Source organism: Ceratotherium simum, chromosome 4 (genome assembly GCF_057802395.1).
Source record: "Ceratotherium simum simum isolate JZ-2026a chromosome 4, ASM5780239v1, whole genome shotgun sequence".
NCBI classification, from domain to species: domain Eukaryota; kingdom Metazoa; phylum Chordata; class Mammalia; order Perissodactyla; family Rhinocerotidae; genus Ceratotherium; species Ceratotherium simum.
The window spans coordinates 74,759,637-74,784,010 of NC_141903.1; the positions used below are offsets into that span (position 1 = coordinate 74,759,637).

The 24,374-nt window shown below is 36.6% G+C and overlaps 1 protein-coding gene across 12 annotated transcripts in view; it reads left to right on the plus strand.

The window, feature by feature from the left end:
- Positions 1-24,374, plus strand: part of ARB2A (ARB2 cotranscriptional regulator A) — a 414,663-nt gene that overhangs the window by 25,848 nt on the left and 364,441 nt on the right. For 9 of the 12 annotated variants that reach the window (XM_014797235.2, XM_087430043.1, XM_087430050.1 and 6 more), the window contains 3 exons: positions 8,194-8,317; positions 19,177-19,278; positions 23,896-23,996. In XM_014797235.2, coding sequence (XP_014652721.1) covers positions 8,212-8,317; positions 19,177-19,278; positions 23,896-23,996 — 309 coding nt within the window. In that variant the 5' untranslated portion in view covers positions 8,194-8,211. Of the gene's footprint in view, positions 1-8,193; positions 8,318-19,176; positions 19,279-23,895; positions 23,997-24,374 lie in introns of those variants that run through there. The other 3 variants (XM_004420367.3, XM_087430046.1, XM_087430049.1) reach the window with 2 other exon arrangements.

Here is a 24,374-nt window from a genome sequence, read left to right on the forward strand (position 1 = left end):
CTTACTGGTCTTAAGAGTAAACTGATTATTTTCAACAATCAAACTATCTCAAGTTTATTTTCATTTTTTTTCCCACAGCAAATGGTATGTTTCTAACTTTGAAGTAAGTTAGTACAATGTGTGGGGTTAGTTGTGATAATAATCAAATAATAATAATAATAAAGCAGTTTTTACCAAATTTCAATCCTTGTTAGAAATGTGGTAAAATTGGGGTGCTATTAGGTGGTATGTGGCCAGGGAATTAACTAAATCATGACCAAAGTGAATCAGTGCTTCTGACCAGATTCTCCTTGGAAGATGTATGCATGTATGCAAGGGATAGTGACAGGCCAGGGAGGCAAATGACCATCGACAGAGAACACCCCACTGCACAGAACCAAAACAAGCTAGACAAGAGCACTTTGATTTACAAAAAGTTTATATATAACGTTCACCTTTTATACCTGGAAAATAACTTTTGCCCCTAATGTCTAGATAGAGCAGGCTTAGCTGGTTGTCAGCTTTGTTCTGGTGGCAGGGATGGTAGGGACATTTGAAGAGAGAAGTTCTTTACATGAGTCAGCCTCAAGTCCACTTATCACTCCTATTTCATGGAAGGAAAAGAGAAGAGTGAGTGAGGTGCTCCAGCCTCCTCCCTTTCGAGACTGTGCCTTGACCTTTGGCATTATAGCTGTAGAAAAGAAGAGATGGAGAGAGAAAGCCATTTAATACACAGTGGAGGATACTACTCCCATGCAAATGTCCCCTTTAGACTATTGGAATCATCACATCAAAAAGAAACCATGAACCCATTAGCAATCACTCCTCATTCTCCACCCCCTCAACTCCTGAAAACCATTAATCTACTTTCTGTTTCTGTGGATTTGCCTATTCTGGACATTTCATATCAATGGAATCAGATGATATGTGCTCTTTTGTAACTGGCTTCTTTCACTTAGCATAATGTTTTCAAGGTCATTCATGTTGTAGCATGTGTCACTACTTCATTCCTTTTTAATTAATGAATAATATTCTAGTGTACAGATATACCACATTTTGTTTATCCATTTATCACTTGATAGACATTTAAGTTGTTTCTACTTTCTGGCAATTATGAATAATGCTTCTGTGAACATTTAAGTTTTGGTATGGACCTATTATTAGCTATTTCTGCTGCGTATTATGAAAACTTCATGAAGTTTTCCACCTTCATGAAGGTGGAATTTTTGGGTCATATTGTAAATCTGTGTTTAGCATTTTGAGGAACTGCCAAACTAGCCACTTTTCTAAAGTGGCTGCACCAGTTTACATACCCACTAACAATGTATGAGGGTTCCAATTTCTATACATTCTCACCAACACTTGTTATTGTCTTTCTTGTTGATTATAGCTGTGTATAGGGTGTGAAGTGGTATCTTATTGTGATTTTGATATGCATTTTCCTAATGACTAATGATGTTGAGCATGTCTTTTTTGTGCTTTTTGGTCATTGCTTTTTAGTCATTTGTATATGTTCTTTGGAGAAATGTGTATTCATAGTCTTTGTCCATTTTTTTAATTAGGTTGTCTTTTTATTATTGAGTTGCCAGAGTTCTTTATATATTCTGGATACATCTTGTCTCTTAATATCAGAAATTTTTTTAACTTTCGGAAAAAACATTTGGAAAAGTACATTGTCACAGCTTGGATTTTCCAGAAGCAGATACTGAGACAAAATTTGGAGTGCAAGATGTTTCTTAGGGATCAACACTTGTGAAAAGAAGGACAACAGGATTGCTCAGAGGGAGAAGTTGAATGTAATGCAGGCCTGACAAAACCTTCACCAACCTGGCGGCGAGCTCTGGAGCAAATATTGCCTGTCAGAGTTCTCCTGCGACACGCTGAGATGGCTGGGCCTTCATAATCCCACTTGGCTCAGTCGGCAACTGAGGGTCGACCTGGGAAAGGCATGACCTTGAGGCAACTCTCTGCATCTGAGGCAGACTCTGAAGTGGTGATGAACACCTGGAGGCTATTTGCTGACTGCATTCCCTGCTGCTGAGCAGCGAGTTCCCCTGGAAGGGGCCTCTGGGGTTCACCTCAGTGTCCACCACATGCATTTTATATTTTACCATCTAGGTTGAACCTTGCGTTCACAAGGTTTAGCAGAGATGCTAGTAAGTGCATTTATGGAATGAAAAAATTTGATGCAGGCTTTGCAAATTAACGGTGTTATTATTGCTATTTCATGGTATTGGTGACTTTGAAATCTTATGAAGACAGTTTCTACTTGTTCATTTTGGCCTGGAGTTATGTACATTTGTAATATTACTTATGTTTTATTGTTTATGTTTACCATAGAACTAGAGTCTCTTAAGTAACTTACACGACATTTATATTTGACCCATATAAAAGAGGCTACTATTTGTTTGACATATTCTGTTTTTCTGAAATTTTGAGCATATCTTCTTTTTGGGAATTATTTTCTCCTCAACCATAGCTCTGCTGTTTCTGCTGCATATTATGAAGACTTCATAAAAGACTACTTAAATTATTTTTTCTTTTGAGGGGCTTCAAAATTGAGAATTATCTTAGCTCTTGTTTAATTTCGTAGCTTCGGTTCTAGCGTTGTCTTGCAGATATTCTAAGGTTTTCATTCTAGCATTGTTGAGTTTCTGCCTTTTTGGTAGCCAAAAGACAATGTGAAACCTAACCAGATGGCTGCCAATTTCGGAACCTGTTAAAAAGACACAGTAGTGCAATATGAGTTTCTTCTAAAATCTTTGTATTTGATATTCCTTGACTTTTGACTTTCTTTTAGATGCTTCATTTACCAAAGTATTGTGAAAAATGATGGGGAGTAATTTGTATCAGTCTTAATTCTGAATAGCAAACCAAATAGACTGAGACAATTTTGGTTGACAGCTTTTGTCTATATATGTATATGATTAACTACTTTCAACTTGCCCAAACTCTAAACTGTAATACTTTCTGATAATATAGATTAGTACACAAGAGTGAAAACCTTCTATAGGGTGAAGAAACTGGAATTATTTTTCTAGTTGAAGATGAGTAGTTTGGCTCTACTAGCATGGTGGAGTAGAAGGAGCATACAATGAGGAGTCAGAAGACCAGAGTTAGAATCCCAACCACCCCTTACCATCTGGGATGCCTTAGCCAGGTTACTTAGCTTCTGAAAGCCCAGGATGCCTCATCTCTGTAAAATGCAGATATGTTAACTCTGCCTACCCTGCCAGTTGTGGCGATGACCTAATACGATAATGGGTATGAAAGGACTCAGTGACTTTGTGACCAGTGTGTGTATTTAGGAGATAATTGGAACAGTGTTCTTCTTTGGACACAACTTTAATCTAAATGAAGGTGAAATTCACATGCTTGAACATTTTCCAGGCACATGTTTTAATAAGATTGGAAAAAAAAAGTAAACAAATTATACCAAAAAATTAATTTAAATTCAATTATGATTATTTTCAGTATAGTCTTGGAAACCCAAGTCAACTCAACAGGTATTTATTGTGGGGCTTTATTATTTGTTCTTAGAATTCATCTAAATGATGCACATCAAAAGTTTCTCATTCCTGTAAGCTGGACTGATTTGGAAATTCTTCTTAGGTTTGAGCACAAATTAATTGGAACCCAATTATTTCTGATAGTATGTGGCTTACTAATATTTATAGAGGAATTTATAGTTTGAAAAATATTTTTGTGTGCATTCTTTCATATATTCTTCATAATCTCCCTGTAAAGGGAAGTGCTCTTATTTTCTTTTTTATTCCCATTACTTAGGTTAGAGAACTTGTGACTTTCTCAAGGTCACTGAGCTACTAGGTGGTGGAATTGATATTAATAACCTAGCTTTCTCCTTCCAAACCTATCATATCACATTGCTTGGGAAACGAAGGAATTATTTTAGATAGGTTTGGATTGGAACCAGGTATTCCTAGTCTGAGCTAAACCTTGATCCAAACATAGGTTATATTCTCTATAGAAACCACCATTTTCTATGCACCAAGAGCCCATGTTATCCTGGGCATTGTTTTCCATGTCTGCTCCAGCCTGATGCCCTCATTCTCCAGCCTCTTCCCCAGTGCCCGTATATCTGCGTACACACACACGCTTCAAAGCATATTTTTCACACTGTAGCCTCAGAACTATAAACTGTCCAGGATTATTATGAACTAAAAACTTTGCTGATGAACAACTAGAGCCTGACTTGGTGAGCATTGATCTTTGGGACCAAACCAGCTCCAAGGGCCCCAGGGAATTAACCCAATTTTACTTGTCTTGTGATATATTTTGTACTTTCATTACTGCATTCAGAATATGAGGTGGAAAGGCCTTCTCTTGCAAAATCATCTGTATCTAGTTCCTATTTGCTACCTGCCTAAAAACAAACAGATGTAGAAAACTGAAGCTTCTGTGTATCCTTCTGCACATTTTGTAAGTGCTTATGCCATATTTTGAGCAAACAGGACAACTAAGAAATAGTCTACTGTTTCATGTTTTGAAATGCTGACTGGATAACCGTTACACATGACAAGTTATTTATAGCTTTATTTATACATAGTGGGTTCTCTGTTGGAATCATAGAAGGGAAGAAGATATGATAATTGCTTTGTGTAGTTCACAGAATGAAATCGCAAACTGAGATGTTGAATCTAGTTTATACCGTAACCATTTCTAGGAAACCATATTTAAACAGCCGTGGTTATCATGAAGTATATAACATGTCAACTGTGTCCCAATTCACATCAGTAAAAACCTTCCACCACTTTATTCCCTATAACCTAACGTCCATCAGATAATACTAAATAAACTACATCGAGTGCACATATTAATATATATCAAATGTATCAAAGGGCTTGCTGGCTGCATTTTCAGTACTGTTTATCTGTTGTCATGCATGTTATAACTCTGAATTTTTATTAGGAAAACTAAGTTGAGAATTTATAATGTTCTGATTTAGCTTCACCAGCTGGGCCACAGCCATGGAAAATAACTCGAGAAGGTAAAAAATCTGGCAGTGAATTAGAGAGCAACAGACAGATTGCTTTAGCTTCATGCTTACCTGCTTTGCATCTGCTGCTGTAAGGTTTAGGGTCACAGATAGTGATTAGTAGTCTCCTAACTTATTTATCATCACTTCAGTGAATTGTGACATGTATTTTTCGGTTGTCTCATGTAAAATAAGAATATGATTATTAATTGATATTTAATCTTGGGAATCTTGAAAATGATTCTTTAAAATGTGGATTTTCTTTTTTCCCTCTATCTTTTGCTTATTTATTTGTAAATTTGACAAATATCCATTGAGCTCCAAACGTGCCAGACATTATGCTAGGGACAGACATGATACCTGTCGTCATGGAGATCAGAGTCTAAAGGGACAATGTGTTATTAAATGCTGTAGAGTATTTAGAGCTTTTTTTCAAGCTTTATTGAGATATAATTGACGTATAACATTATGTAAGTTTAAGGTGTAACAGTGTGATGATTTGACATACAAGTGATTACCACAGTAAGGTGAGTTAACACATCCATCACCTCACATAGTTACCTTTTTTTTTTTGTGGTGAGAACTTTTAAGATCTACTCTCTTAGCAACTTTCAAGTATACAATACGGTATTGTTAACTATAGTCACTATGCTATACATTAGATCCCCAGAACTTTAAAATGTGAGTCTTAGGGGCCGGCCCCATGGCTTAGTGGTTGGGTGCGCACGCTCCGCTACTGGCGGCCCGAGTTCGGATCCCGAGCGCGCAGCGACGCACCGCTTCATGTCCCACATACAGCAACTAGAAGGATGTACAACTATGACAAACAACTATCCACTGCGGCTTTGGGGAGAAAAAGGAGGAGGACTGGCAATAGATGTTAGCTCAGGGCCGGTCTTCCTCAGCAAAAAGAGGAGGATTGGCATGGATGTTAGCTCAGGGCTGACCTTCCTCACAAAAAAAAAAAAAAAATGTGAGTCTTGAAAATGACTCTAGCACCAAAAATATTTTATAATTGCACTTTTGTTAAAACAGTCACACTAATATAATCGTATAAATTGTTCTGTTTAGAAACCAGACAATTTGGGGCCAATGAAAAGTAACCTGGCAGTTTATATATTTAGAAGAAGTACTGAATTAGCAGAAGGATAGAGTGAAAAAATGCAAGAAGTCCCCTGTAGATAATTTAGTTGTGGGATTGTTAGGAAAGAACACTGTGTGGAATCTCTCATTATGAACATTTCTCTTTAATTTTTGCTACAGCATGGTGTATAATAAGGAGTTTCTGGTGAAACTTGTGCACGAACTTGTGGGACTTGACAGATAAGACTAATTCCTGAATGTAAATTGATGGCCCTTGTATATATATAGCTTTTTAATAACTGTTATAATTAACAGTCTAGGTCTTATATATTTTATCTGTGGCTATTTGGCAGTTTGATTTGGTAGTTAGAGAGTAAGCCCCTTCCTGGGTTGTGGCCATGTCTGTTTTACTCACCATTGCACCCTGGTGTCTTGCTCATGGCCCACCCTATAGACTAGGATCTGTTTCTTGAAGGAATGTAGACACATTTTATTCACACAGAATTTACAGAGTTTTGAGTTACCTATTCACAGAAGAAAAATAACAACTACTTCCATGCTAAGTGAAAATGCTTTCCCAGTCAAAAAGTCTTATTTTCTATTAGTATTTCCTATATTAGGAATCCTCACACCATTGGGAAGCAATAATACTGCTAGTAATAGCAATGATCAGCTATACGAACCTTCTATAATATTAATTTTCAACCACTGTTATATGAGCTACATTATAAATGAAGAAACTGAAGATTTTGAATATTAAATGACTTGTCCCTGGCCACAGAGGCATTATTAGGTGGTGAAGCTAGGATACATTTACAACAGTTACAGAATATAAGCCTACATATGTTGAGCACTTAATTATGCATCAGGCACTATACTAAATGTTTTACGTTTAACCTCGCTGTAACACTATGAGGGAAGCATGCTTATCATTTCCATTTTACAAATGTGGAAAATAAAGCACAGAGAAGTTAAATAATTTGTCAAGGGCACATGGCTAGTTAGTGGTAGAGCTGGAGGGCCCTTCTTCTTATACCACCTCACCTACGGTTAGAATTGAGCTAAGGGCAGTATTGATTTATCACTATTTGGAATATTCATAGTTTTAAAATATTATTTTCAGTATTTGGGTTTTTAAAAGTATTTTCTGCTATACTCCGCTGATCATGAATATGCTTCATTTTTAGAAAATAGTTATAAAATACTTCTGAATATTAACTGTAGTTTGCTTTGTGGGTAGCAAATCACTTCGGTTCCTCAATCAGAGTAATATTTAATCTTGTTTTATTATTGTCGTGAATGTAGTTTTTATATAATTTCGTTAACAGTTGTGGATTGACTAAATTAGTTTAATTTTTTCCATTGCATGTATTGCATTTTTTTCTTTTAAACTTTAGGAATAGTGGTTTTTTTTTTTTTACTGTTCATGGGCCCCCTGGGAAAAGCTATCTATTTATAGTTTAAGCCAAAGTAGAGCAGAATTCGATTTTAATAAATCATAATTTTATATTATGATTATTTACTGGAGTGCCATTTATGGAGTATGGTTTCCAGACATTGAATTTGGCATAGTTTTATTTTTAAAAGAGCTAGTTTTTTCCCTTAAAGTTGTATTTTGAATTACACTAGAGGTAATTTTTAGCTACTTTATGTATTTATGTATTTTTCTCCTTCTGACTGCATGTTCCAGGAGGAAGACATTCTAACCTTGTAAATCGCATATGCTTACAGTTTATTCTAGAAGAAATTTCAAGTTTTTAAAACTACCTGAAGATATTTTTTAAAAACACTACATGATAGAGAACTAAACCTAAATAGTAAGTTTAGCTAAATTCAATTCAGCAACCTAAGGTATCTTTATGTATAAGGTATTGTGTTTGGTGACATGAGAGATATAAAGATGACAAAAACTTGATACTTCTATCCTGCGGCTTGTAATCTGTTAGCTGAACCAGACAAATACATAAATAACTATGACGCAAGGCAGGCTGTGATAAGTACTGTGGTATAGGCATCAACAAAATGTAGTGGGAAATCAGGATAGAGAGATTAATCCGAACTGGGAGGATCTAGGAAGTTCTTGTGGAGAAGGTAGGATTGAGTAGAGGTTAATTTATTGCTTTCATTCATTCTAGACTGTCTTCTGAAGATTGATGTCTATTTCCTTGAGCTCTTTAATTTTGTTGCCAATTTGGATAAGCATGTCACAAATCCAGCAGGGAGGTCCAGATGAAAAAGAAAAGACTACAGCACTGAAAGGTACATACTTAATTTGCTTTTTTAGGATATTTTCATTGTGCCTAATGAAGGTATAGGAGTATTCAGGTGACCTTCTATTCATTTCAATTCTAAAATAAGAATATCAGTACTTTATTTGTAATTATTTGTATCCCTCACAGCAACTATCTCAGTGTCTGAGATGTAGTATGTACTCAGTAAATAAATCATAGAATTATGTAAATTTACGGCTGTAAGAGTTCTTAATGCTTTTCTTATTCAAGGTTATATACTTAATGGTAAAAGGAACACTATAGGACCCTTGAGTCAAGACTAGTGCCCTTACCATGTCGTTCTTGATTGGAATGTCGTACTAGGTTAGGATAATGATCTGCCTAATCCTGTATTCTATCTTTGTGGCATTGGCACTAGGGATATTTTGAGAGGCCTTCCATGTTAACACCTCAGAGGGAATCTGCCTTAGATAGTCTTTGGGAATTTTGAGTTCTAGACTTCTTAAATGACTTTTTGAAGGCTAGAACTTTAAACAGTTCTAGACTTTTTAAATCTGCTACCTAAAATAATTTTACTCCTGAAAGAAGTATCCATTGTTGAATACTTTGAAGTATTCCAATCCATAACTCCAATCCACTGAAGTTTTCTCCATTATCATATATTTCAGTCTGTCTAGTGACTTGCCCAAGGTCATTTTATCTAACTAACTTGTGCAAGTCTCTCAGTTAGTTTCTTTGATGGTAGAAAAAAGTCTTACGGGTTTTCTAAATGTCAAGATGCCAACTATGCCAGATGATAAGAGTGAGTCTCTTTTACTTGATTCAGCGTGTAGAGTTTATCTGGTCTTCAAGATGCTTTGTAGGAGATGCCCCAGCTGAATATATACCAGACTATCTTGGCTATGGCCACTTCTCTGAATCCCTAGCTGCTGTCCTACACTGCTGTGCCAGGCTTGATGATAAAGATACCCCAAGAATCTCTCCTACTACCTTCTTTTCATGAAAGCCTAAAGCATATTATGCTTTGAAAGCACCCAGTTTCTTAGCTCAATTTGCCTCACCTTGTTCCTGCTTTTAGAGCTAATGATTTGTCAAGGGGGTGGTGTAACTAGCCCTTACCTACAAAAATGGAAAATGGCTAAGAGCGTTGTTTTCTCCTCACAAATGTGAAAGATGATGATATCTTGGATTAGGGTGGTAGCAGAGGGGATGATGAAGAATGGACAGATTCTGATGCTTTGAAGGAAGAGATAACTTGATTTGCTTTTGGATTAGACATGGGATGTTAGAGAAGAAACTAAGATAACTTTGAAGGTTCTGGCCTAAATAGCTCTAAGATTGGTGCCATTAATTAGATTAAGAAAACTGTGGGAAAAGCAAGTTGCAGTGTTGGTGGAGTTAGGTTTTAGACATGTTAAATATTAAATTGAGATGCCACTTAAATATGAAAGTGGAGAAGTTGAGTGTGGAGTTTGGGAGAGCATTTGGGTTAGAGATAAAAGTTTTGGGACTCATTAGCGTAGAGATAATATTTAAAGTTATGGTCCTAATTGAGATCACCAGAGATGTCAGTGTAGCCAGAAAAGAGAAGAGATCTGAAGATTGAGCCCTAGGGCATCTCAGCCTTAGGGTCAGGATGATGAGGAGGAACCAGCAAAAGAGGCTGAAAATGGATTTCTAGTAAGATAGGCTGAGAACCAGGATCAAGGGAGAGATCCTGAACACCAAATGAAGAAAATGGGAGTAATTAGTTTAGTCATGAAGATGAGTCAGGTTAGAGGAGGACTGAGAATTTACTTTTGGATTTGACAGTGTAGAGGTCATTGGTGATCTTCACAAAAGCTGTTTCAGTGAATTGATGGAAATGAAAGCTGTGTTGGAGAACTTCAGTAGAGAATGGGAAGAGAGGAATTGGAGACAGCTGTAGAGAATGCTATAGAAGGTTTTACTGCATGTTTGTATGCTGCTGGGAATAACCAGCACACTCAGAATAATGGTTGATTTAGGAGAGAGGACAGAAATGTGTGTGAGTTTCCATCTAAAGAGACTTGCTGGGTTTCTATCTAGATAGATTTTGTGTATCTTCAACCTTACTTGATAATGTGAAAATTGGATTTCCCAAGTTATGGTTCTAATTTACACTTCGATGAGCAGTATATATAAGTTTAGATTGATTTTCTGGATTTTAGAGATAGTACGGTGACATTAAAAGAGTATGGATAGGATCTAAAGATAGAACTATCTGGATTCAGACTCAGGGTTTTTACAATTACCATGAACAGTTGCTTACTTATGTGAATCATTTCTTCATCGGTACAATAAGAGTCAGAATGCTTAGTACTCATGAGCTTGTAAGGATTAATGAAGGAGTCATATTGGAAATACTAGAAAATGAAATGGCAAACGCGTAGTAAAATATATTTTAGTACAAATTGGCAAACTGAATAAATCTTTATCTCTAAAACAGTTCTATTTATCAATTTTTTCTGTGATGGATTGTGCTTTTGGTGTCATGTATGAGAACTCTTTGCCTAGCCCTGGTTCCTGAAGAGTTTCTCCTATGTTTTCTTCTAAAGGTTTTCTGGTTTTAGATTTTACTTTTAAATTAATGATGCATTTTAAGTTAATTTTTATATAAGGTGTTGGACTTTAGTCAAGGTTTGTTTTTTTGCCTGTTGATCTCCAATTGTGCCAGCACCATTTGTGAAAAAGACTGTCTTTTCACGATTGAATTACTTCTTCACCTTTGTCAAAAATGAATTGGGTATATTTGGTTGGGCTTGTTTTTGGGTTCTCTCTTTTGTTACATGGATCTGTGTCTGTCTCTTCTCTAATACCATACTCTCTTGATAACCGTACTATGTAGTAAATCTTAAAATTGAGTAGAGTGATTCTTTCCACTTCCTTCTTTTTCAAAATTGTTTCGCTCTTCTGGGTTGTTTGCCTTTCCATGTAAATTTTAGAGTAAAATTGTCTGTATCTGCAAAAAAAAAATTTTACTGAGATTTTGATAAGAATTGTATTTAGAACTATAGATGAATGTGGGGAGAATTGACATTTTTATTAAGTCTTCCAATGCATGAACATGGTATGTCTCTCATTTATTTAGATCTTTGATTTCCTTTATCAGCATTTTGTAATATTCAGCTTATATGTCTTATACATTTATTAGATTTATACTTGTTTTAATTTTTAGAGTGATTGTAAATGGTGTTGTGTTTTTAATTTCAGTTGCCACATGTTTACTGATAGTTTATGAAAATACAATCAAATTTTGTATGTTGATACTATATCCTGTGACTTTGCTGAAGTCACTTATTAGTTCTAGGAGCTTTTTTGGTAGATTCCTTGGGATTTTCTATGTAGACCATCATGTCATTTGCAAATTGGACAGCTTTGTTTCTTCCTTTCCATCTATATGCCTTTTATTTCCTTTCTTGCTTTTTTTGTGCTGTCTGGGACTTCCAATACTATGTTAAATAAGAATAGTGAAAATGGACATTCTTTCCTTGTTCACTTGGGGTAACAGTGAGTAGTAACAATCCCATTTTTACTGTTAATTTCTAGATCTGTGAATCCTGGCTGTGGGAGAAACAGCACCATATACAGTGATGCATCGTTTAATGACGAGGATATGTTCTGAGAAATGCGTTGTTAGGCGATTTTGTCGTTGTGCAAACATCATAGAATATACTTACACAAACCTAGATGTGATAGCCTACTATACACCTAGGCTATATGGTACTAATCCTATTGGACCACAGTTGTATATGCAGTTCGTCATTGACTGAAATGTCATTATGGAGTGCAGTGACTGTATTGGACACTGATCCAGTATATACAGCCTTCTGGAGAATCTTGCCCCAGCCCTGCAAGGTGTTACCACCTACCTGGTACTGTAACTGAATCTTCAAAAGGCCATTCCACCATTCTATCAAACTAGCTGCTTCAGGATGTTGGAGAACCCGGTATGACAAGTCAATTCCACAAGCATAGGCCCATTGCTGCACTTCTTTTGCTGTGAAGTGAGCTCGTTGATCAGAAGCAATGCTATGTGGAATACCATGATGTTGGATAAGGCAGTCTGTAAGTCCATGGATAGTAGATTTGGCAGAAGCATTGCATGTGGGGAAAGAGAAAGTGTCTATTCCAGTAAGAACAAAATACTCCCTCTTTCATGATGGAAGGCATCCAACGTAGTCAACCTGCTACCAGGCAGCTGGCTGATCACCCTGGGGAATGGTGCCGTAATGGGGATTAAGTATGGGTCTCTGCTGCTGGCAGATTGGACACTCATCAGTGGCTGTAGTCAGGTTGGCTTTGGTGAGTGGAGGTCTGTATTGATGAGTCCATGCATAACCTCCATCCCTGCCACCATGGCCACTTTGTTCATGAACCCATTGGGCACTGACAGGGATGGCTGGGAAAAGAGGCTGTCAGATCTATTTCCCACTCTTTGAGATGCCAATGTGTTACCAATAAGTCTAGAGTAATTGCTCTTTCTTGCTCACTAGGTCCAATCAGTATACTGTCATTAATGTAATGGACCAGAGTGATACCTTGTTGAAGGGAAAGGTGATCAAGATTCCTGCAAACTAAATTATGACGTAGGACTGGAGAGTTGATATATTCCTGAGGTAGGACAGTGAAGGTGTATTGCTGGCTCTGCCAGCTGAAAGCAAACTGCTTCTGGTGGGTTTTATTGACAGTGATGGAGAACAAGGCATTTGCCGGATCAGTAGCTGCATACCAGGTACCAGGGGATGTGTTAATTTGCTCAAGCAATGAAACTACATCTGGTATAGCAGCTGCATTTGAAGTCACCACCTGGTTAAGCTTAATGATAATCCGCTGTCATTCTCCAAGTTCCATCTGTCTTCTGGACAGGCTAGATAGGTGAATTGAATGGGGATCTGATGGGAATCACCACCCCTGCATCTTTCAAGTCCTTCATGGTGGCACTAATCTCTGCAGTCCCTCCAGGAATGCAGTATTTCTTTTGGTTTACTTTTTTCCTAGGTGGAGGCAGTTCTCGGGGCTCCCACTTGGCCTTTCCTGCAATAGCCCTGATTCCACAGTACAGGTCAAGGAACCAATATGGCGATTCTGCCAGCTGCTGAGATATTTGTTCTAATTATACATTCTGGAACTAGAGAAATAGCCACAGAATGTGTTCAGGGACCCACTAAAACTCCATTGATCACCTGACTTTCATAAGCCCCTACTCTGACTGATGAACCACAGTGACCTTTTGGATTTGCTGGAATCAGTGTCAGTTCAGAGCCAGTGTCCAGAAGTCCCCAAAAGTTCTGATTATTTCCTTTTCCCCAGTGCAGTTACCCTGGTAAAAGGCCATAGGTCCCTTTGAGGAATGCTGGGAGAAGGATTAACTGTATAATCCTTAAGGGGACTCAGCCTCCCCTTCTCCCAAGAGGTTTTGGGTGTGTAACCCAAAGTCTTAAGTCTTGGAACTGACTCTGACTCTGTTTTTATGATTCAGGTTAGATTTTTGTTCATTTGACCTAGAACTTTTCTACTTATACATCAAGTACTAATTTAGTAGGCTTTCTATCTGTTTCACTTCTAGGAACATGATCAGCTAGCCATTGCCATAGTTCTGTGCAAGTCAGACTGTTATGATTACTGTCCATAATGGTAACCAGACCCACTTTGCCTTTGGCAGTTGAGTGTGGCCACTTGGCTGCTGCCACCCCGGGAACCAATTACTCTCATTGCATTTAGGTTTCCCAATTCAGTGACTTCATTTCCCACTGTAAGGTCTGGCATAAGAGAAGAGCCTTCACAGAGCTCTTCAAAGATGCCAGAATTCTCCTCACAAATTTATTTCTTATAGTGGTGGTGAAAGGTATGTTGTCTGGTCTCTCTCACTGTGGATGAATAAATCTTCAATGACATATCCACTCTAACATTCCTGTCTCCCTAAAGCTTTGAATCCTTTCCTCTGTGTTAAACCAAAGCAGGTCTGGCATTTGTAATTCACTCTTTTGGTCTGTGTTTCAGCCAACCACTCAAACTGTTAGAGCCCTTCCTAACTACCTAAGCTGCAACGTTAAATACAGAATCTCTGCTTAGTGAGCCTATATCAGTAAATATGACTTGGTGGTTCCTTCTGCCATTATCCCACACCCTTAATATCCCTTCCCACGCATATTCTCTGGATTTATGTCTGTATAAATTAGAAAACCCAAGTAGTACTTTTGGAGCGTTGTATTCCTCCTCTTGAGTCATACTTTATACCTCACCTTTATAGGAAAGTCTAGAAGCAAAGAAGAGTTTGGGGGTTGGGTCCTGAAAAGAATTGGCTTTGTCTTACATGGCAGCTGCCTAATGGGAGGCCATTACAGTGTCCTCAGGGCAATGCAGGTTAATTCCTTCAGAGGGTAGAGAGACTGCTTCCACTGAGGGTGGGGAGTTGTCTTTCACTGGCAAAGAAGACTTAGAATTTAGAGGCTCATTGTCCCCAGCTTCTTTAGGGTTTCCTACATGTCACCATTTCAACTTACATGTTCTCATTCTTTCTCAATCAGATGCCCTCACTTTAACAGTAGACACCTGCAGGGCTGGTAGTTCTACTTGCATGGTAATTCAGGATGAGATTCTTTGTTTGATTTTCAGCAATCTCAGCCCTGTGGCTACGGGAAATAAGGGTCTTCAGTGCACACACAGAAACTTTCACTTAATTTATGCTGCGCTTAAGCTGGGAATTCAAATCGCTGTCCTTTGCTTTCACCGCTTTGTCTGGTGACATTAGGAGCATCCAGCTAATCTCATTATATTGGTTAGTTTTCCAAGTGTTTGAAAGTATCACATTCAAAGTTACTCAGCTCCTTACTTCTTATAAGTGGTTGATTAGGAATTTCCATTGGAAATATTGTGCATATCTCTATTGCCGGATCACACCAAGGACTCTCAGTGCTCTCTTTACTACTGGAAATAGAGTCATTAACATCTTTAAATCCAATCAGATTAGAGAGCCAGTTCCAGAACCCCCAGAACCAATTAACTCATTCTTAACATTCTGTTCCTATAGGACTACTCTTGGTGCCAAAGTCTTTATTAGTCAAGGTTTTCCAGAGGAATTGGCTCGCATAATTATGATGGCCAAGGAGTCCCGAGATCTATAGGTGGCAAGTGGGAGACCCAGAAGAGTTGATGGTATAGTTCTAGTCCAAACCAGAAGGCCTGAGAACTAGGAGAGCCGATGGTGTAAGTTCCAGTCTGAGTCTGAGTCTGAAGGCAAGAGAAGACTGACATCCTAGATTGAAGACAGTCATGCAGAGAGTGGGAATTCTGTCTTACTCAGCCTTTTTGTTCTATTCAGGCCTTCAGTGGAGCTAAAGAGGTTGATCCATATTCGGACGAGGGGGAGGGCTGGGGAAGTGGGGAATGCCATCTGCTTTACTCAGTCTACAGATTCAAATGTTAATCTCATCCAGAAACACCTTCACAGACATACTCAGAATAATGTTTAACCAAATATCTGGGCTCCCCATGGCCCAGTCAAGCTGACACATAAAATTAATCATCACACCATTCATCTGTCTATGGACACTTGGGTTGCTTCTGCCTTTTGGCTATTAAATAATGCTGCTATGAACGTGAGTGAACAAATATCTGAGTCTCTGTTTTCAGTTCTTTTAGGTATCAAATGGTATTTTTATCTAGTTATTGCATGTAGAATCTAGTTATTGCATTCAGAATTCCAGTTGCTGAATCACTTTAATCACCAGAGGCATGTTTTAGAAAAAACAGTTGTGTCGCATCTGATGCATATTTAGGTTATATGGATTCAGTTGTACTGTAGGGTAATTGAAGGGATTTTCAATGGAAATGTTTTAGTAAAACTTGGTTTTTGCCTAATCCACTGCCTTTGGAACCCAATCTTGGTGTAAAATGCAGCTATACAGTATTGCTTTTCTTTTACAAAGAAGAAGAAAAAATTTCTGACAATTCCTTTCTACATGTCTTCTCAATGCTAATGAAATAAAAAATGTCTGTATCTGGTTCTCTAGTTGACAGAGGAGAAGTTTGAGGAATGCCTGTTTATTCAATTGTTCATTTTATCACTCAAAGGAAGATTTTGAGCAAAGCAAAAACATATTTCTGTATTCATAACTTTATTCTTTATAAGGTGCTGAAGAGGGAGGCAGAATATTTTAGGGTTGATAAGGCACATAAAATAAGTATGATGATTTTGAAGGAGCACTGAGTTAGGTATTGGGAAATACGTTGATTTTATTAATCCCACTTTACTATTAAGATATAATTTTGGACAAGCCAGTTTACCTCTCTGAGCTCATTTGCTTGTCTGAAAGACAGTGAAGGTGATAATACAGGCTACTGTTTTATAGTGTTGTGATGATCAAATGAGGTAAAGTATGTGGAATCTTTCAAATGTTATATAGATATTAGATGGCATTTTATGATCTGAGCTGATAGAATGAGAACATGGCTGTTAAATGTAATACACCTGCTTGTGTATTGGATGGTTTCTGTGTGTCTAATTAAAAGGTTTCTAAGTTTTGAACTGTGGAAGATGACTGTGAAGTGAAGGAATTTGATTTTGCCCCAGACCCTCAATTCACTGGAAGGAGAGAAGTGAGAATCTTGTAGCCACTGTAAGCCAATTTTTGATATTAAAAAACTTCTATTTTATTCTGCTTTGAGAACATTTACATGGTATTCAGAACTCTACTAATTAATGAATCAGAAATTTGTCTGTATATATCCCTTTTTTAGCCCAGTATGTATATTATGTGACAGTTCCATTTTACTAGAGATTTTGGAAACATTTTTTGTTTGCATGTTGAAGATGGTTTTTTTGTGTGTGAGTTGAGGTTTATTTAATATGGCAGTTTGAAAAGTACCAAACAATGATTTTTTTTTTTTAACAAGTTTTTTGATGGCTTATCTTTGTGTCCTACGGAGAGAGACTAGAGACTAGGGGTAGACAAACTACTCTTTTCTCTAGCTTATTTTGATGATCCATACAGATGGATTTGTTATATCTCTGTAAGTGAGAGACATAAATAAAGTGTTACTTCTGAGATACTTCTTTTGTAGAAAAAGGGACTGGTTTGCTTTACTACATATCCTTGGAGCTTTTTCTCTTTAGGAACTTGAGTTAGAATGAAAAATCTCAAAACTTAAACTTTTTAAAAAAACACGTGTTTTTGGAACTAAGTAAATTTGAAGTTTATCTTTTTATGAGTTTCGATAAAGACTCTATGATGACATATAGTGAGAACTTTTGCCTCGTCCCATAAAGCAAACCAAAAATGTATCATTAAATACTAGTTGACAGAATGATTATAGGGTTGGGGCAGGGAAAATACAAGATAACCTGGGACTATCTCATAGTAACAGAAAGTAAGGAAATGCTCAAAAAACAAAAAGGTGAGAGCATGTCAAAGGGATATAGGAGCCAGCTGAAAGAGCTTACAATGCCCAAAGCTGGAACAATTTGAGCAACAAAATAAATGATGTAGTATTGGATTGTAACCCAAAGTATACAATAAATATCCATGAGTCCATACTGATGTAAATAAGTGATTGAATGAATGTGTAAATGGAGGAAGAGAGATAAATCTTCCCTACGGAAGAGTTACAAATAATATATGTAGATGCTCTCTACTCAGGAGGTAGAGCATAATTCTTTCCCTCCCTACTTGAGAGTGGGCTAGATTTAGTCACTTCCAAGGAATAGATTATGGAAGGGAAAAATAATAACTTACAGTGGAGAAGTCTGGCAAACACTATCTTAACGAACTTATGGAGGTTTACATGCTCAGTGATGTCCTATGGGTATCATGTTCCTCTTGATATGATGTGATGAGAAGGGCAGTTCATCTCTATGGTATTCTTTCTAAAAACTTATAACCCTAGTCTAATCACAAGAAAAAAACATCAGACAAACCTAATTGAGGGTCATTCTGCAAAATACCTGACCAGTACTCCTCAAAACAATCAAGATCATGGAAAAGAAGCAAAGACAGAAAACTGTCACAGACCAGAGGAAACTGGGGAGATGTGACAGCTACATGGTGTCCTGGATGGAATCCTGGAACAGAAAATGGACATTAATGGAAAAACTGATGAATAATATCTGGGCTTAGTTAATAGTAATGTACCAATGTTGGTTTCTTCATTTTGACAAATGTACTGTGGTAATGTAGGATGTTATTGATAGGAGAAACTGGGCAGAGGGTATACAGACACTGTCTGTACTATCTGTCAACTTTTCTGTAAATCTAAAATGATTGTAAAATAAAATGTGTATTAAAACCTTGTTGCCAATTTTTTTGATTATATAGAATCAAATGATGTGAAGAATAAAAACTGCTTGTTAACCAATTTTCTCCAGTTAGCATGTTTTATTTTAATAATGTGATTTTTCCCCTAAAAATGGAATAATATGCATTACCACTATTTAGATTTATAAGTTCTCTATTCATAAACAGTAGTTTCATTTATATGTAAGATTTAGTGATCTTTTAAAAGTCATATTAATATCTGAAACTTTTAAAACCATAGAAGGAGGTTAATAAGGTACAAGTTAATAGCTGTGTATTTTGAAGGGAAGAAGTTAATAAGTTACCATAGTGGTACACAGGATCTGAGTTGTGATTGTTTTGAGAATTATTTGAGATTTTCGAAGTTCTTATATTGATATTGTATTTCATCAGTATAGCACTTTGGGAACTTAAAAATTTAACAGCATCACTTAAGGTAATGTTAACACATTTAAGTTAACACATAAAAAGCAATCTAATAAAACAAAAGAATACTTAAAATAATTTAAAATATAATCTTTGTTATTAGCTGTTAAAATGAATATAAGTAAATTTAATATCATTTCTTTTCTAGATTTATTATCTAGGATAGATTTGGATGAACTAATGAAAAAGGATGAACCACCTCTTGATTTCCCTGATACCCTGGAAGGATTTGAATATGCTTTTAATGAAAGTAAGTGGTATGTGCTATGTGTAAGATTTATTTAACAATGCTAATAGAATCATTGGACAGATATTATTTGCCAGCTAGAATGCTTTATGTATTTCTTTTGAGAAATAATGACTTATCCTTTAATGCTGAAATTTTTCACTCAAGTAAAAGAACCAAGTTATAATTTCCCATAGTTGTCAAGTCACTTAAACTGATGGACATAAATTTGATTTGGCTTCTGTACTTCAACCTTTAGCTTTCAGCTCCCTGGTATCCAATTGGAACTCCCAACTAAATTATATAGAAGGAATGCTACCATTTCACGTAGCATTTCATGTTATTTAAAATGAAATGACTGGCAATAATTATCTGTGACAAAATTTTAAAGCATATTACTCAGTTTTCCATGATATTTTCAGGCAACATCCTTATTTTAAAATTTATTAATTAAATTCTGAGTAAAATAAACTTTGCACTTGGGATTTGGAAGAACATACCATAGATTGCAAGGGTGTTTCTGGGACAAAGAATTATGATTCATTGGATTAATAACACACCATTATACTTGAAGGGTAATGTTATTACAGGCTAGGTAGCATTTGAGTTGTAGCTTTCTATTTGTTGCTCTGCATTAACTAAATTGGTGATCTGTCATCATTGTGTTAGTGGATATCCCTTTACAATATCAGTTATAGGTGTTAGGACTTCGAGTGATAGTCTCTGTGTACTAGAATATTAAGTGAATTTAAACGGAAGATATTGGAAACTTTAATTTCTTTTCTGATATTAATTTTCATGCTTTTTTGTGTGTGTGTGTGAGGAAGATTAGCTCAGAGCTAACATCTGTTGCCAGTCCTCCTCTTTTTGCTGAGAAAGATTGGCCCTGGGCTAATATCCATGCCCATCTTCTTCTACTTTTATATGGGACGCCTGCCATAGCATGGCTTAACAAGCGGTGCATCGGTCTGCGCCCGGGATCTGAACCTGCGAACCTGGGCTACCGAAGCGGAACTTAACCACTCCGCTACTGGGCCAGCCCCTCATGCTTTTTTATAAAGGATATTTTATGCCAAAATATGTATGAATAGTAATATTTAAAAAAATTTTTTTTATATTTTAATAACAGAATCAAATGAGCACTGAGACTAACATTGCCTCTGTTCTTTTGAAATGATTACTAGATTCTTCTTTCAGAATAGCGATGGGGAGTGTGTTGGTAGTGTGGGTAAATCATAGAACTGTGTTTCGTTTATGGATGTAGGACATCAGTTTTCATTGAGTCTATCTTTCATCTTCCTTGAACATTTCTTAAAGTGAGTAAAAAATAAAGAAGCAATACATTTTTATCTCTCCCTTTCTTCTCAGATACAGTCACACACACGTGTCTTTACACACATTTGTACACCCTTGCATGCATATACCATGCACTCACATACTTTTGTACACACCTACACTTTGCACACGCATATGCCCTTTCATGTACATATACCTCAAATGCACATGCACTCTTGCACATATGTACCATTTATTTTTTAAGTATCCTAGACATTGTTTTGCATACATATAGACTAACAGTGTGAGGCAAAGATGCTTGCATTCCAAGGAGAGAATGTCACTTTTAAGGATCTTATTTTTAGCATGATACAGTTCACCTTTGAATTCAGGGTTAGTGGTGAATATTTTTTCAAAGAGGTGAGGATTTGAAAATAGGAAACTGGGTCTCGATATTAAACCCCTAAAAGGGCAATTCTAACTTAGTATCTTCAGGGATTTCTTTTTCAGATTTATAATGACAAAAACTCTTAGGAAAGCTTTGAAATGAAACTTTCATTACCTGATTGAAGAAGCTTGTAAATTTTTCTAAAGGATTTTAAAGTTCTTAGTTGTAAAAGAAGAATTTGGATACAAAGTTCACTCTAAGCAAAAAAAAAATTGTAACAAAGGGAAGAGATTCTTTTTACCTGCATCAAAATGATACCTTGTTCCTTCAATTCACTGTGCCTTTTCAAATATTCCTTGTGATTAAATTGCCCATTTAGCCATTTTCCAATTGTTGTAATTGTGTAAGGATCAACTCAAATGTCCTTGCTTTGGAAGATGAAGAAGGTGAAGGCTTTTCCCCCTTTTACCCTCACCCATACTCCCTAAGCCCTGGTGCAGCATCATAATACTGCACACTTTGTATCACCAAAAAAATAACTGGACTTGGTGGCAGACCATTTGAGTTTGAACCTTGTCTTCCAGGATACCTGTTATTTACTGAACTCTTACTACGTGCCAGAAAGTGTCCTAAATATTTTAAATTTATTAGTTCGTTTAGGCTGGTGATAGCCTATTTTGGGTCCTAGACTCCACCACAAATGTAATAAAATAAATGGAAACACTTCCCAGAATAACATGCATTTGGGTATACACATGAAACTTTACAACCAATTCTAGGGGACCCTAAGCTAAAGTCTCCTAAATCAGACCATAGACAGTTGCTGGAGAGATTTTCCAAACCTTTGAGATATGCTAAATTTGCAAATATAAGTATAACATAAGTGATCCAGATATCTTTTCTGGATGAGAATGCTCACCTTTTTTGCCTCTTTACCTTCTTTTCACTTTTATCACTAGTACTAATAGTTGGCTCTTTTGATGGGGCCCATTTTTCCTAAAGAATCAAAATCTGTATGACTTTATAAGAATTATTATGTCTAAAATGAGTAGAGAATTTGAAAAAACAACAAAACGTCTTTGAGATGTAGATTCAAGTGGTCTGTTAAACTCACTAGCTAGGTAGGTCAGTTCCCTTTCACACAGCAGTCTCACAGAAAATACATTTCAAATTTCAGCTGCAGCAATATTACACATTACTATATGTCATATACCTTTAAGGTTGCTTTAGTCAAAATCATAAGTTTTAGATTTGTAGATGCCCTCAATCTACTTGTATTGGTATCTTAAATCGGAATTTCCTTCTCCCAGAAAGAAAAACATAGATTCATCTTATAGTTTGTATGGCACCATCTGACCATAAAAGAGTGTTATAGTGATCCAGTACAGTGTCTCGTGTTGAGAGAATTAAAGAGCTTTACAACTAAAGATTACCCCTTATTTTATATATTAGAAATAACCATTTTATATGTAGTGAAATTGATTCATAAAACTAGTGAAGTTTTTTTACTTGGGGTAGTATATTTCCTGGATTCAGTTTCAGTTCCATAACTTACAAGTCTTTCTCCACTCCTGTGTGCCACCATTAGGTAAAAATCAAGTACTAACTCTTTCAGCTTGATTATGTCCCTCCTCTTCCCCTAAACCCTTTCTTATGCCTCACTGCTCTTAGGATAAAGGTCAAACCCAGTAGTTTGGGCCTTCTACCATTTGATCCCAACGTGTCCTCCAGTGTTATATTCTACTATTTGGCTCAATACTCTTTGTTTCTGTTAAAATGGATTGTTCACTGTTACTTGAACTTGCTGTCTATTTTTTACAATTTTATTTATATTGCTTGGGTGGGGTGGGGGTTAAAGCAATTGGCCTGTGGTCTATTTCTCTCCTCATTACCAGGGGAATGCTCCTGGGCAAAGAAAGAAGACAGGTGGCCTGGTCTTTTCTCCTTGTAAACATGCTGATAATTTAATCTTTTAGTGAATACAAACTGATGTTTACTATGAGGAGAATCCTTATCCATGGGATACTTTGAGCAGGATGACCACTTTGGCATTGCTTATGGTAAACAAACCTACAATCTATGGATATGTGAGACATGTTTCTCTCAAGAATATCACATAAGCAGTACAACTCTCTGGCAAATAAAATGGAAGTGTTTTATAATCAAGATGCTCACCAATGTGTGAGGAAACCTATATGCCTTGCTTAGAGACCTCGCCTACTCTGGAGCAGAGTGCTCCCAAGTGAGAGCAAAGGACCTGGGAAGAAATACCCAGGCTGTCCCAGACCTCTTGCTGCTTTGCCTGTGCCTGTTGACTGCTTATACCCTTGAAATTATTAGTAAAGTTATTCATTATCAGTAAAATCTCTGAATTGAGTGAGTCTGACCTGACAGTCCAAACCTGTGTTGGCTCACAGCCTCTCTCCAATTTCCGTATGAATCCTACCTATATTTCAAGGCCTGGTTGAGAAATCTCACTGAAACCTTCTGAACATATTCTAGCTTATAGGGATCCTTCATTTTTCCAAACTCATTTTAGACTTTATTGTTTACGTGAATTGCCTGGGGCAGTTTTTATATTATTGACTTGCTTCATTCTTGTTGAGCTTCCTGAAAAGTTGCTTAACTTTGAATATTTATGCTTCTACTGCTCAGGTAGCCTCTAAACTTAAGAACTGGGACCATGTCCATGGCTGTAGCTAGCAAAGATCCTTATACATTATAGGTCCTCAAATATTGTTAATTTGCTTTAGATTAGAGAAATGAAAATCAAAAAGCGTAGCATTTGAGTACTTGGGGCCATTCTTTTGTGCTATTTTATGTTTGCATCATATTGATATTTGAAGAAAAAATCTAATGAAAAAACGAAACTGTTCTGAGACAGTTATTTTACATTTTTATCAGACATTATTTGTTGTACTTTCCGTATTATTGTAAATGTACTCTGAATCACAGCAATGTTGTTGTTTATCTTCTAGAGGGGCAGTTAAGGCACATAAAAACTGGGGAACCGTTTGTTTTTAACTACCGGGAAGACTTGCACAGATGGAACCAGAAAAGATACGAAGCTCTAGGAGAGGTATGGTCATATATATACAACTTCAACCTTGTTTTTTCCAATTTTAAGTAGTCAGAATAAAGGTTTTAAAGCTGAAGCAGGTCATGTGCTCTTTCTAGAAAAAGTGATTCTAAAAAGGTTTTGCCTTTTTTTGGTTTAATTATCTTTAATGGTTATGTTTGACATGTTCTCAGTTTAAAAGTTTATGTTTTTATACAAACATATCCTTCCCATGACCTTAATATTTTGTGGTGAGTCATTACATTGGAAAACAAATTTATGCCAAATTTTATTTTTTTAAATGGTTTTAAGAGGTTGAATCCTTTGCTGTGCCAGGAGGAATAAGTGTTCTTTTAAGTGCTTATCTGGAAAAAAAAAAAACAACAGAGAGTTACCTGT